The 15,297-nt window shown below is 41.3% G+C and overlaps 1 protein-coding gene and 1 non-coding gene across 2 annotated transcripts in view; one reads left to right on the top strand and one right to left on the bottom strand.

Annotated features, from left to right (window-relative positions):
* Positions 1 to 15,297, top strand: part of HSDL2 (hydroxysteroid dehydrogenase like 2) — an 83,338-nt gene that overhangs the window by 9,072 nt on the left and 58,969 nt on the right. The window contains exons 3-5 of the mRNA XM_032240366.1: positions 1,653 to 1,751; positions 4,913 to 5,027; positions 13,487 to 13,590. Coding sequence (XP_032096257.1) covers positions 1,653 to 1,751; positions 4,913 to 5,027; positions 13,487 to 13,590 — 318 coding nt within the window. The remainder of the gene's footprint in view (positions 1 to 1,652; positions 1,752 to 4,912; positions 5,028 to 13,486; positions 13,591 to 15,297) is intronic.
* On the bottom strand, positions 14,676 to 14,782 carry LOC116524940. Its single transcript, XR_004257538.1, has one exon. It is a non-coding gene; the product is annotated as a U6 spliceosomal RNA (small nuclear RNA).

Raw genomic sequence — 15,297 nt, forward strand, 5'->3', positions numbered from 1 at the left:
AAAAAAAAAAAAAAAAAAAAAAAGGAAAAATCTTGTTTTATGAGGGCAATGGTTCTTGGATGGGAGGGGGAGTTGGAGAGTGGAGTGGAGAGAGGAGAGAATTTGATTGGTGAGTGGTGTGAACTCTTTGAAAAAGCTTTCCATGTTATTTATTCCCTGCACAGTTTGCAAGTCATTTTTTTTTTTTTTTTTTTTTTTTTAGAGATAGGGTTTCACTCATGTTACCCAGGCTGGAGTGCAATGGCGCAATCTCGGCTCACCGCAACCTCCGCCTCCTGGGTTCAGGCAATTCTCCTGCCTCAGCCTCCTGAGTAGCTGGGATTACAGGCACGCGCCACCATGCCCAGCTAATGTTTTGTATTTTTAGTAGAGACGGGGTTTCACCATGTTGACCAGGATGGTCTCGATCTCTTGACCTCGTGATCCACCCGCCTCGGCCTCCCAAAGTGCTGGGATTACAGGCGTGAGCCACCGTGCCTGGCCTGCAAGTCATTTCAATACTTTTAGTTGACAAATAATTATCACATGCTTCTATTTAAGGCATGGTGCTAGACACAGAGCCAGGAGAGGGGGCTTAAAAATTCAACTTCAGTTGACATTGCTAGTTTTGTTAGTCATATTCAGAGCACTGTGGTTAAGTTAGAGGAATGCATCTGAAGTGCTTATGAGTGAAATGATGTCAGGGATTTGCTTTTTTTTTTTTTTTTTTTTTACCCGGGTGCGGGTGGGCTGAGGCCGAAAAGGGCGTCAGCCAAGGGGTTTGCTTTAAAACACACCAGCAAAAATAAAATAGGGGAAAGGAAAGTTAAACATCTTAACTGACAAAACTAACAATCACTGAAGATAGGTGATGGATTCTTATTAGTTTGTTATATTATCTTTACATTTTTGTATACTTTAGAATATTTTCACAATAAAAGATTTTTTAAAAATTACTTTCAGCTGGGTGAGGTGGCTCATGCCTATAATCCTAGTACTTTGGGAGGCCAAGGCAGGCGGATCACATGAGCTCAGGAGTTCGAGACCAGCCTGGGCAACATGACAAAACCATGCCTCTACAAAAAATAGAAAAATTAGCTGGGCCTGGTGGTGCACACCTGTAGTCCCAGCTACTTGGTAATCTGAGGTGGGAGGATCGCTTGAGCCCGGGAGATTGAGTCTGCAGTCAGCCATGTTTGTGCCACTGCACCTTAGCCTGGGCAAGAGAGTGAGACCCTGACCCAAAAACAAAAACAAACAAACAAAAAACTTCCTTTCTTAGCTTTTTTTTTAAAAAAAAATACAAGGAAACCCCCAGGAAACCTTTGCTTTTGTTTTTTAATAGTATTGGCCTAGCTAGTCTTTCCTACTATATGGTAGAGTCACTGGTGGTAAGATAGAGTTATTTATATTGATTTTCTGAAACAGGGTACTTTTTCTTTTGACTGTGACATTGGAAAGAAAGGTATAATATTTAGGCCGGCGTAGTGGCTTACACCTGTAATCCAAGCACTTTGGAGGCCAAGGCGGGCGGATCACCTGAGGCCGAGAGCTCAAGACCAGCCTGACCAACATGGTGAAACCTCATCTTTTAATAAAAAATAAAATAAAAATAAAAAAGAAAGTATAATATTTAAATGCTTTAACACTTTTTGGTTTTGTATCCTTTATAGTTGAAGCAGTTGGAGGAAAGGCCTTGCCATGTATTGTTGATGTGAGAGATGAACAGCAAATCAGTGATGCAGTGGAGAAAGCAGTTGAGAAATTTGGAGGTAATACTTTCATTCTGACAAAATTATTGAATATTGGTAAAATAAAGGTATAACTATAATGTTAATTTTAAAATTTGTTTTGATTTTTGAATTTTCTGAGTCTTTGGAGTAATATGTATTTGCTCATGTAGAACACGGTTTAAAACCACCGATGAGGCTGGGTCTGGTGGCTCATGCCTGTAATCCTAGCACTTTGGGAGGCCAATGTGGGCGGATCACTTGAGGTCAGGAGTTTGAGACCAGCCTGGTCAACATCCGTCTTTACTACAAATACAAAAATTAGCTGGGCGTGGTGGCAGACGCCTATAATCCCAGATACTCTGGAGGCTGAGGTGGGAGAATTGTTTGAACCTGTGAAGTGAAGGTAGCAGTGAGCCGAGATTGTACCACTGCACTCCAGCCTGGGTGACAGAGCAAGACTCCGTCTCAAAAAAAAAAAAAAAAAAAAGAAAAAAAAAAGAGAGTATGGAATGATAAACAGTGGAGACTAGGAAGAAACAAGGGACGGAAGCAGGTGGATGAATAGAAATTACTTAATGGGTATGATGTTTGCTGTTTGGGTGATGGATACCCTAAAAAGTCCTGGACACTTCACAATCTATATATGTGAGAAAATGCACTTGTACCTTATACATTTATTTTTGAAAAAATTCTTCCTTTATATGCTGAAATCTCATTCTTCACAAAGTTCCCTCACCATGTCAACTAATCAGAAGTGTATTTTTCTTTCTCTGATTTCTTCAAACATTCCTTTGATCCTTATCTTATAGTATTTTATTTTATTTTATTTATTTATTTTTTTTTTGAGACGGAGTTTCGCTCTTGTTGCCCAGGCTGGAGTGCAATGGCGCGATCTCGGCTCACCGCAACCTCCGCCTCCTGGGTTCAGGCAATTCTCCTGCCTCAGCCTCCTGAGTAGCTGGGATTACAGGCATGTGCCACCATGCCCAGCTAATTTTTTGTATTTTTAGTAGAGACGGGGTTTCACCATGTTGACCAGGATGGTCTCGATCTCTTGACCTCGTGATCCACCCGCCTCGGCCTCCCAAAGTGCTGGGATTACAGGCTTGAGCCACCGCGCCCGGCCATCTTATAGTATTTTAGATCTTAGTATTTGTTTTCTCCCCAATTAGCTCACAAGTTCCTAGAAGGGAGGTGTTGGGGATTGCGCTAAGAGTTTCATGGTATCATAGTAGGGCATCTAGGCATGTTCAAGTCCTGCTTAAACCATTACCACTCTCCCTGCTAATATTCTGGAGGACGATATGCACATATGAGGGACACTGGCCAGCAGAAAAATGAGGTAATAGTGCTTTAGTGTTAGCAAGGCCGTGCTTGTAATCCCAGTGCACAGTGCTGTGGGGTCCTGGACTGAAGCACAGAGCTTTGGCTCAAGTGGAGCCTCTTCCCTTAAATCCAAAATCTTACCCCTAGCCAGCAGCCTTTCCCAAAGTAATGTGAATGCCTGTGTGAGAAGAGGAGAGAAAATGCAAAATTATGCTTTGTCGAACTGACGGGGCCCTAAATGTAAAGTGTGCCGTACTCGAATGCAGGATATTTTATCTAAAATAGCATCACCTAGTATTAAAAGTGGTTAACTAGTGCCACTTAGGATTTGATGTAATTAGTTTATCCACTAGTTTTTAGGGAGGAACTAAGGGGAGAAAGCTGAGGCTTTTCATTCTCCCATATTCATTCAGTTTTAGTTCTTTCTTTCTTTTCTTTTCTTTTTGAGACAGGCTCTCGCTCTGTCACCCAGACTGGAGTGCAGTGGCATGATTGTGGCTCACTGTAGCCTTGACCTCCTGGGCTCAGGTGATCCTCCAACCTCAGCCTCCTGAGTAGCTGGGACTACAGGCGCCTGCCACCAGGCCTAGCTAATTTTTCTATTTTTAATAGAGATGGGGTTTCACCATGTGGACCAGGCTGGTCTCAAACTCCTGACCTCAAGGGATCTACCTGCCTCAGCTTCCCAAAGTGCTAGGATTACAGGCATGAGCCACTGTGCCCAGCCTTGCATTTAGTATTTAATTTTTTAAAATTGTGGTGAAATATACATAACATAAAATTTACCATCCTAACTATTTTTAAGTCTACAGTTCAATGGCAACCAAGTGTATTATATTGTTATACAACCATCATTAAGTGTACTTTACAAAGACTAGTGAAGACCAGGTAGAAACAAAGAAAAATGTTTGACATAGTTTTTGTATTTTACCATTTTCTTTTAATGTTATTTCACTAAGCATATAACTATAAACAAAACATGTTGCTTATAGGTAGAAACTGATAGAATTTGCAGAAATAGTAGTTACTCTAGATTTATTTTGTGTATGTGTGCGTATGAGCCACTAAAACAAAATAGATCCACTTTGATGATTTGCCTGGGATTGAAACAGTAGGTCTTTCTCTTTTCCCAGTTCCCAAAACCAGAAAGGAACCTTTCCTTTTAAGTCAGGAGTCTTGGGGGAAGGGGGACCACTATGCTTGGAAGGAGGACAGGCCTTTGAACTTTATGCTAGAGAGGAAGAAAGACTTTAAGGAATTTTATCCAAAGTTTATGGAGACAGAGGACAACCAGGAGGTAAGAGAATGGATAAGGGTGGATGTTACAAACCACTAAAAACTAAGCCTCCGTGTTGTTTCACATGGAGCTCTGGCGATTGGCTATATCTCCATTGTGCTAGTGACAGTCATGCAGGTGCTATTTTGAAACAGCTACCAGTCTTGCGCTGTTATGTGGTTAGTCATATTATCTAAAAGAAGTATAGTCACACATTGCTTAATGATGGTGATGTGTTCTAAGAAAGGCATTATTAGGCGATTTCAAGATCGTGTGAACATAAAGTGTATCTACACAAACCTAGATAGTCTATTGCTTCCAGGCTACAAACCTGTCTAACATGTTTCTGTACTGTAGGCATTTGTAACACAATGGTGAGTATGTATCTGAACATATCTAGACAGAAAAAAGATAGAATAAAAATACAGTATTATAATCTCAAGGGACCATGTTGTGTATACGGTTCATTGTTGACTGAAATGTTACGTGTGGTACGTGACTGTATTTGTAAATCAACTAAGGGTTCAAAAGAGAGTAAGTGCTTTTTTGTGTGTGTGATAAAAAGTCTTAAAAATGAAATTGATTATTTTTAAAACAGGAATTGATATTTTGGTAAATAATGCCAGTGCCATTAGCTTGACCAACACATTGGAAACACCTACCAAGAGAATGGATTTGATGATGAGCGTGAACACCAGAGGCACCTACCTTGCGTAAGTTAGAAAGAAGAGTTGTGGGGGAGGATGTTGCCGTGTCTTCTCAGGGATCTTACTTCGTTGTAAACAGATTTGAGCCAAATTAGCACCATAGTTCAAAATCTGGTCAATCCTTATAAAGGTCTAAAAGTCCTCCATTCAGTCAATGGTTTTCATTTTATTTTATTTTTTGAGACGAAGTTTCACTCTTGCTGCCCAGGCTAGAGTGTAATGGTGCAATCTTGGCTCACTGCAACCTCTGCCTCCCAGGTTCAAGTGATTCTCTTTCCTTAGCCTTCAGAGTAACGGGGATTACAGGCACCCACCACCACACCCAAGCAATATTTAGTATTTTTAGTAAAGACAGGATTTCACCATGTTGGCCAGGCTGGTCTCGAACTCCTGAGCTCAGGTGATCCACCTGCCTTGGCCTCCCAAAGTGCTAGGATTAGAGGTGTGAGCCTACCATGACTGGCCCAATAATATTTTAGATCATTTTATGCAGAGTTCCTTTTCTCTATGAGTTTAGGAAAGACTAAAATAGGCTGAACATGATAGCTCACACCTGTAATTTCAGCACTTCGGTGAGGGGAGTATCATTGGAAGCCAGGAGTTCGAGACTGAGCTGCACAAGATGGTAAGACACTGTCTCTACAGAAAAAGTTTTTTAAAAATCAGGCAGGCATAGTGGAGTGTGCCTACTGAGACCGTGATGGTGGTCTCATCTACTCAGGAGGATGAGGCAAGAGGATCCCTTGAGCTCAGGAGTTTGAGGCTGCAATGATCTGTGATCACGCCACTGCACTCCAGTCTGGGTAACAGAGAAAGACTCTGTCTCTAAAGAAAAAAAAAGGACTAAAGTGTCGCTCAAACATTTTCTCAAATATTTGCATGTGTAAATACTTAACATGTGTACTGTGTCTTTCATAGGACACAGTCCTCTCCTAGGACTGTTTCTGATTTCTCAAGCCAACAATAGTATCCTTCCTCTCAAAAAGACCTGGGGTTAAAAAAAAAAAAAAGACTTGGGTTTTAGTTATATAAATAACAGTAAGGCCATTCTCATTATGAATCACACTTTAATGTCACCAATAAAAAGGCTAATACTTTTTTGGGCATTGTCAGGGAAATGTGTAATACCGAAGGAAAGAGAACGTGGTCCCGATATGTTCTGGATTTGTCAGACAATCCATCTTGTTTTCCATTTATTTATTTGTTTATTTACCCTCTGGTTCTATCGTTTTCTGTGTGGATACATAGCGTAGAACTTGCTTCTGTACCTTCTGTGTATCTTGTTATATGTACAACAGGTGGTTAGGAGCTTAGGCTTTGGAGTAAGACTGCTTGGATTCAAATCCTAACACCCCCCGCCTCATAACTTTCTATTTTGTGACCTTGGACAAGTAACTTTACTTCTTGCAGATTCAGTTTCTTTACTTTTAAAATGGCAGGAATAAAGTAGTTTGTTACAGTGTTGGTCATGAGGATTAAACGTCTTTAAGTTGTTAATTTAGTGTCCTGAATTTTGCCCTCAGATGTGTTTTGTTGGGTCTGCAAGACTTGGACCAGACAGTGTTTAAACAAAATTGTTTTCATTAGTTAACTACATACAAAGTTTTATTAGTTAGGGCTAGGTGTGACCGTTCATGCCTGTATTCCCAGTACTTTGGGAGGCTGAGGCAGGTGGATCACTTGAGCCCAGGAGTTCAAAGCCAGCCTGGGCAACATGGCAAAACCCTGTCTCTACAAAAAATAGAAAAATTAGCTGGGGATGGCGGCACACATGCCTGTAGTCCCAACTACTCAGGAAGTTGAAGTGAGAGGATTGCTTGAACCTGGGAGGCGGACGTTGCTGTTGGCTGAGATCACGCTACTGCACCCCAGCCGGGGCAATGGAGTGAGACCCTGTCTCAAAAGCTTTATTGGTTGCTTATGTTGAAAAAATTAGAAGATTTACACAAAAGTTCAGATTGGCTGGGCATGGTGGCTCACGCCTGTAATCCAAGCACTTTGGAGGCCAAGGCGGGCGGATCACCTGAGGTCGGGAGTTCAAGACCAGTCTGATCAACATGGTGAAACCCCGTCTTAAAAAAATAAAAAATAAAAAAGTTCAGATTTCTGGCTTTTCTTGAAATGTGGGAAGATCTGGCCACATAGAGACAGCATTACCACATGGCAACAGTTAATAGTTGCTGTAGCTGAGTGGCAGGGTATCAACCACCTCATTAGATGGCGCCTGAGCTCTATTGTCTTCTGGATGCTGAGAACAGGCTAACAAGTTATCATATCATCGTGCTTGCACTGTTGTTTTTCTTATATGAAAGAGGAAAGTGAAATATTTATCATAACCACATCTCTCTCTGAAGTGGGAAAATGAGACTTATGCCAAGAGGGCCGTATGTTCAAGTAAAATGGGTGAAAGCTTACTTGTTTGTAGATATGAGACATATTTCTATAAATTCAATATGTAAGGTATGTCTCTATTGAATGAAACCATATTGAATCATACCACAGTAAGAATTATGGTAAATGTCTGGGTGTGGTGGCTCATGCCTGTAATCCCTGCACTTTGGGAGGCCAAGGCAGATGGATCACCTGAGGTCAGGAGTTCAAGACCAGCCAGGCCCACATGGCGAAATCCTGTCTCTACTAAAAACATAAAAAATTAGCTGAGCGTGGTGGTACACGCCTATAATCCCAGCTACTCCAGAGGCTGAGGCAGGAGAATTGCATGGACCCAGGAGTGGAGGCTGCAATGAGCCGAGATCATGCCACTGCACTCCAGCCTGGGCGACAGAGTGAGACTCTGTCTCAAAAAGAAAAAAAGAATTTTGGCAAGCATATAGATTGCGATAAAAAACTTGCACTAGAAAAAGAATTCATTTTTCAAGAGCTTGTGTTTATTTTCAAATAAAATGGGTAATGTTGCTATGTGATACTGTTGTGTTACTAGAAGAAATTATCTGGGAATCAAAATCTTTTACAGCTGGCAACTTTGTGAAAGAATTTTCAGTTGAATGTAAGTATTTGTTAAACAAATGCTTAACAATATAAACCTAACCAGGAATACTATTGCTCAGCCTGTTGAACTATGGCTTAGTTAAGGGTATGTTGTGTGAATAAGTTTAATGCTTTGTGGCAGTTTCTATTATAGATGACGAAGCCACAGATATAAATATACAGACTGAGTATCCCTAGTCCAAAAATCCCCAATCCAGAATGCTCTGAGATCTGAAACGTTTTGAGTGCTGACTTGACACTCGAAAGAAATGCTCATTGGAACATTAAGGATTTCAGATTTTTGGAGTAGGGATGTTGAACTTGTTGAGTATAATGCAGATATTTCAGAATGAAATCTGAAATACTTCTGGTCCCAAGCATAAGGGTCACTAAGCTTGTACTACACGCCTAGGTATATTATGGCATCAGGAGAATTTTGACGTGATTAAAAAGGTTTTAGACTGGGTATTCATGACATTAAATGACTTCTAAGGTATTTACAGATGTCTTGGAAAGTTTAAGGTAGATTTGTCAAAAGAGCAATCATGACTATAGATACTGATCAGTGTCAGCTTTAGACTTATTAACATCGAAATGAATGTAGGTATATATTACGCAAGGGTACAGAAATTGTTTGTTCATTGCATCAATTGCTCCCTACTAATAAAGTTAAAAATGTACATGTTTTCTTTCCAAGAGATGATCAATACAAGTAAAGCATTGAATTTTATGTAAATTTGTCAAAATTAGTAGTCCTAACTATAGACTTGACCTTTTAAACTGACATTATGACTGATATGTACGTAAATGTATGATTCTCTTTGTTTTTTCCTTGTGAAATTATGTCTTTGGAAAGCCCATTTGGCAAGAGTAATTTGGTCCAGTTTCCTATATTGAGATCATTTTTCAAAAATGAAAGTGATGTCTTAACCCACGTTTTTAGATGTGAATGTTCAGTTAAAAACAAAACAGACCACGTGAGGTGGCTTATGCTTATAATCTCAGTACTTTGGGAGGACGAAGTGGGCAGATTGAGTTTAGGAGTTCGAGACCAACCTGGGCAACATAGTGAACCCTGTCTCTATTTTTTTTTTTTTTAATTAAAGGTAAAATTAAAACTCTAGCACAAAGATTCTATTCACTATTGAAAGTTCCTACCTTTATAAACAGCTACTTAAAAAAAAAAAAACCACTAAATAAAATTAAATGTTGCTCCCAGTTAAAAGCAGATTGCAATGCCAAATGAAAGACCACACACTGACCTTTGAGTCAAAGAAAAGTTTCAGATTTTTGGCCCTCCATGAGAGGTATGCTATAAAATGAAAATTCATAATGAAATATTTCTATTTTATTTTATTTTTACTCCCTTGGTAACACACAGAGGATATTTCTTTTTTTTTAATTTTTATTTTTCAATTTTAATTTATTTTATACACTCCAGTATTACATTGTTTGTACCATGTTAAATGCTTATAGAAGCTTGGTAGTATGGTTCAGTTGTATCTCAGAACAGTTGATTTTTCTTATGCCCAGCTCACTTTATTCGTTTACTCAAATGCTTTATAGGCCTTTGAGTTTGCAACCCTGACTAAGTAAAATAATTCATGAAAAGTAATAAAAGCAGAACCTGGCACATAGTGAGTTTTCTGTAAATGTAACTATTTTATTAGGCTGAAGGTATTAGTATCTAAGTGTGGTGCTAAGCGTTTTCAATATAATCTATAAGAAGGCATGCTACTGGGACAGATGCATCTGCTGTAGGATTAACAGTGTAAAGGTCTGGGCCAGCAAAGTGCAGACTGAAAGGTTTTATCCCATAGATTAAGGGAAAGTTTATGTTTAGAATGTAAATGAAATGAGCTCTTTCCTTTGAGTGTAAAATATGATCTTATTGACTGGGAATAGATTTGTTTCTTCTTGATGCTTCGAGTTGCAGTTTCACTGTTTGAATGAAACTCAGCTGTAATGTTTGCCCTACTTCACCTCACCTCCATAAAAGTGAAGCATTGCCAGGCGTGGTGGCCCAAGCCTGTAATCCCAGCACTTTGGGAGGCCGAGGCGGGTAGATTACGAGGTCAAGAGATTGAGATCACCCTGGTCAACATGGTGAAACCCCGTCTCTACTAAAAATACAAAACATGAGCTGGGCATGGTGGCACGTGCCTGTAATCCCAGCTACTCAGGAGGTTGAGGTGGGAGAATTGCCTGAACCCAGGAGGCAGAGGTTGCGGTGAGCCGAGATCGCGCCATTGCACTCCAGCCTGGGTAACAAGAGTGAAACTCCATCTCAAAAAAAAAAAAAAAAAAAAGTGAAGCATCTTTGGAAATGAAAACTGAGTCTACCAAAAACCTTCTTGTGGTATTGACTGTATTTGGTTTAGTAAGCTTGGTAAGGTGTTGCTGTTAATGCCAGTGTTGTACATTTGGTAATTTAAAAACTGACTTGAAAGAAGAATGAACTAGTTCATTCGCAGCTCTTGGTTCAGGGTAAAGGAAAAAAAAAAAGAATGAACTAGTTCAGAGTCCTAGAAGTCCTAGAAGTCATTGAATGTAAATGACAGCTAAATTTATAGCTAAAATAAAGCTATACATTAAGCTATAATATTTTAGCTGTTGACATTGTATAAAAATTAATATTTTAGGCCGGGCGCGGTGGCTCACGCCTATAATCCCAGCACTTTGGGAGGCCGAGGCAGGTGGATCACAAGGTCAAGAGATTGAGACCATCCTGGTCAACATGGTGAAACCCCGTCTCTACTAAAAATACAAAAATTAGCTGGGCATGGTGGCGCGCACCTGTAGTCCCAGCTACTTGGGAAGCTGAGGCAGGAGAATTGCTTGAACCCAGGAGGCGGAGGTTGCGGTGAGCCGAGATCACGCCATTGCACTGCAGCCTGGGTAACAAGAGCCAAACTCCGTCTCAAAAACAAAAAAAAAATTAACATTTTAGAAATATTGGTCTGAACCTTTTATAAAATAAATTACCTACCTTAATGAGTGACTTTTTAAAAATAAAGCTATACATTGGACCCAAAGGCATATTTTATATTGGTGAAAATTAAATTTGGGAATGTAGTGAGTGTTATATTACTAAATTATAGTTCCAGTGCAGTGGAAGTACTACGCCTATTACGAGGAAAAAAATCAGCATACATTATACTAAAAACAGCGATAGTTTATTTCACGTATAGTATATACATTGTCCTAAGTATCTCATATAAATCATCTAATTTTAATCTTTTGGTCAATCATAGAAGGTATCGAGTATTACCAACATTTACAGAGGAGAGAACTGAGCTACACAATTTGTCCAAGGTCACACAATGAAGGGGCAGAAGCAGAACTTGAACGCTGGTCTGTCTGACTTGAGCACTCATGTTATTTACCACTGTGTTGACTGACAAGTACATTAACTGTCTCTGAAAATTGTGTGTGTTGGGGAGGCAGAATTTGGGATGGTTGTGGTTGCAGATAAAGTTGGGCTTAAGGCTAGTATGTGAAGGAATTGATTTTTTCCTTCAAGCAGATAATGTTGTCAGGCCATTAAGCAGAATTTCAAAGGATGAAAATTAGTTGCTTTTTCTGTCTTTATTCTAGAAAGCAAACAAAAGTACCCTATGAACAAAGCAAACAAATAGTCCCCTACAGATTTCTGAGCAAGTTCTTCCCTGTAGGAGTAGTTTAAAATATATCTTTGGCCGGGCGTGGTGGCTCAAGCCTGTAATCCCAGCACTTTGGGAGGCCGAGGCAGGTGGATCACGAGGTCAAGAGATCGAGACCATCCTGGTCAACATGGTGAAACCCCGTCTCTACTAAAAATACAAAAAATTAGCTGAGCATGGTGGTGCGTGCCTGTAATCCCAGCTACTCAGGAGGCTGAGGCAGGAGAATTGCCTGAACCCGGGAGGCGGAGGTTGCGGTGAGCCGAGATCGCACAATTGCATTCCAGCCTAGGTAACAAAAGTGATACAAAAACTATCCAGGTAGCTGGGCATGCTGGCACACACCTATGGTCCCAGCTATTCAGGAGACTGAGGTGAGAGGACTTGCTTGAGTCGGGGAGGCAGAGGCTGCAATGAGATGTTATCATGTCACTGCACTCCAGCCTGACAACAGGGAGACCCTGTCTTTTTTTTTTTTTTTTCTTCTCCTTGAGACAGAATCTCACTCTGTCACCTAGGCTGGAGTGCAGTGGCAAGATTTCGGCTCACTGCAACCTCCGCCTCGCGGGTTCAAGCAATTCTCCTGCCTCAGCCTCCCAAGTAGCTGGGACTATAGGTGCCTGCCACCACACCCAGCTGTTTTGTATTTTTTTTTTTTTTTTTTTTGAGACGGAGTTTCACTCTTGTTACCCAGGCTGGAGTGCAATGGCGCGATCTCGGCTCACCGCAACCTCCGCCTCCTGGGTTCAGGCAATTCTCCTGCCTCAGCCTCCTGAGTAGCTGGGATTACAGGCACGCGCCACCATGCCCAGCTAATTTTTTGTATTTTTAGTAGAGACGGGGTTTCACCATGTTGACCAGGATGGTCTCGATCTCTTGACCTCGTGATCCACCTGCCTCGGCCTCCCAAAGTGCTGGGATTACAGGCGTGAGCCATTGCGCCCGGCCTTGTTTCGTATTTTTAACAGAGATGTGGTTTCACTATGTTGGCCAGGCTGGTCTTGAACTCCTGACCTTGTGATCTGCCTGCCTCGGCCTCCTAAAGTGTTATGATTGCAGGCATGAGCCACCACGCCTGGCCAAGAGACCTTGTCTTAAAATTAAAAGAAAAATAAAATGGAGAAGTTGGCTGGGTACAGTGGTGTAAACCTGTAATCCTGGCACTTTGGGAGTATGAAGTAGGAGGTGCTTGAGCCCAAGGAGTTCAAGACCAGCCTGGGCAACAAAGCTAGACCCTGTCTCTAATTATAAAAATCAGCTGGGCATAGTGGTACACAGCTGTAGTTCCAGCTACTCAGAAATCTGAGGCAGGAAGATTGCCTGAGCCCAGGAGCACAGGAGCTCAAGGCTGCAGTGAATTGTGATTGAGCCCTGCACCCCAGCCTGGGCAACAGAGCAAGGCCCCATCTCTTTTTTTTTTTTTTTTTTGAGACGGAGTTTCACTCATGTTACCCAGGCTGGAGTGCAATGGCGCGATCTCGGCTCACCGCAACCTCCGCCTCCTGGGTTCAGGCAATTCTCCTGCCTCAGCCTCCTGAGTAGCTGGGATTACAGGCACGCACCACCATGCCCAGCTAATTTTTTGTATTTTTAGTAGAGACGGGGTTTCACCATGTTGACCAGGATGGTTTCGATCTCTTGACCTCGTGATCCACCCGCCTCGGCCTCCCAAAGTGCTGGGATTACCGGCTTGAGCCACCGCGCCCGGCCAGGCCCCATCTCTTAAAAAAAAAAAAAAAAAAAAAAAAAAAAAAAAAAAAGTGGGGAAATGGTTAGAAAGCTATTAACTTGACTTGTATTTTCTTTTGCTTTCAGATCTAAAGCATGTATTCCTTATTTGAAAAAGAGCAAAGTTGCTCATATCCTCAATCTCAGTCCACCACTGAACTTAAATCCAATTTGGTTCAAACAGCACTGTGGTAGGTGTTAGGGTGAGGGGATGGTTTGTGCTTAATTTGTTTCGAATTAAATCTGTGTACGTCTGATGTAATCACATCTGCACATAACATTCAGCATTGAATTTTGTATGCCAAATTATAAAGTGGCATTGGAAGGTAGATTCTTAATCTTTTATATGTAATTTTTATAACTGAGGCATAATTTACATTCAATAAAATGCACAGATCTTAATGGTTCAATATAATGAGTTTTGACAAATGTATATAACCAACACCCAAATCAAGATGTAGATTTTTACCATTTCAGAAAGCTCTTTCACTGCCCAATGAGTGTGTTTTATTGTGTGTCTTTTTTTTTTTTTTTTTTTTTTTGGAGACAGAGTCTTGCTCTGTCGCCAGGCGCCAGGCTGGAGTGCAGTGGCAGGATCTCAGCTCACTGCAGCCTCTGCCTCCTGGGTTCAAGCAATTCTCCTGCCTCAGCCTTCCAAGTAGCTGCGACTACAGGTGCATGCCACCATGCCCAGCTAATTTTTGTATTTTAGTAAAGATGGGGTTTCACCGTGTTGGCCAGGATGGTCTCGATCTCTTGACCTCATGATCCTCCCGCCTTGGCCGATTACAGGCGTGAGCCACCGCGCCCAGCCTTGTTGTGTGTAATTTATTCTTCAATCAAGTTGGTTAAAAACTATTTATGAGATACTTTATTTTTCTTAGCCAGGTGTGCACCTGTAGTCCTAGCTACTTGGGAGGCTGAGGTGGGAGGATCGCTTGAGCCCAGGAGTTTGAGGCTAAAATGGGCTATGATCATGGCACTGCACTCCAGCCTCATGACAGAGTGAGACCGTGACTCTAAAAAACACAAACAAAAATGACAAGAAAAACCCCAACTCTATTACCTTTCATAGCAAACTAATGGTTTAAGGCAAATATGCTAAGCAACAAGATTTATGTATAGGTGCCTCCTTTAAAATAGTTGTATCAAACACTTAGTTTTTATTTCAGCATAATTCTAACATTTGGAAAGGCACTTGGAATGGGGATCCACAAAGCAAAACTGAAAGAAGTTCTACTTTCATTGACTAGGTTAAATACATTTGCAGCCTTTTTTTTTAATGAAACTCTTCACAGATTTGCATGTCATCCTCGCGCAGGGGCCATGCTAATATTCTCTGTATCGTTCCAGTTTTAGTACATGTGCTGCTGAAGCAAGCACTGCAGCCTTTTTTTATTGTTGTTTTACTAGCGGTAGTTTTCCTTAAAATAATCACTTTCATTCTGAAAAAAAAAAAGAGTCCAGGTGCGTTGGCTCATGTCTGTAATCCCAGCACTTTGGGAGGCTGAGGCAGGCAGATCACTTGAGGTCAGGAGTTTGGGACCAGCCTGGCCAACATAGTGAAACCCGGTCGCTACAAAAATACAAAAATTAGCTGGGCATGGTGGCACACACCTGTAATCCCAGCTACTTGGGAGGCTGAGGCACAAGAATCATTTGAACCTGGGAGGCAGAGTTTGCAGTGAGCCAAGATCTCACCACTGCACTCCAGCCTGGGTGACAGAGTGAAACTGTGTCTCAAAAAAAAAAAAAAAGAAAGAAAAGGAAAAACAAGGCCGGACGCAGTGGCTCAAGCCTGTAATCCCAGCACTTTGGGAGGCCGAGGCGGGTGGATCACGAGGTCAAGAGATCGAAACCATCCTGGTCAACATGGTGAAACCCCGTCTCTACTAAAA

This window comes from Sapajus apella, unplaced genomic scaffold (genome assembly GCF_009761245.1).
Source record: "Sapajus apella isolate SASKATOON/1434 unplaced genomic scaffold, GSC_monkey_1.0 scaffold46, whole genome shotgun sequence".
Lineage (NCBI taxonomy): Eukaryota > Metazoa > Chordata > Mammalia > Primates > Cebidae > Sapajus > Sapajus apella.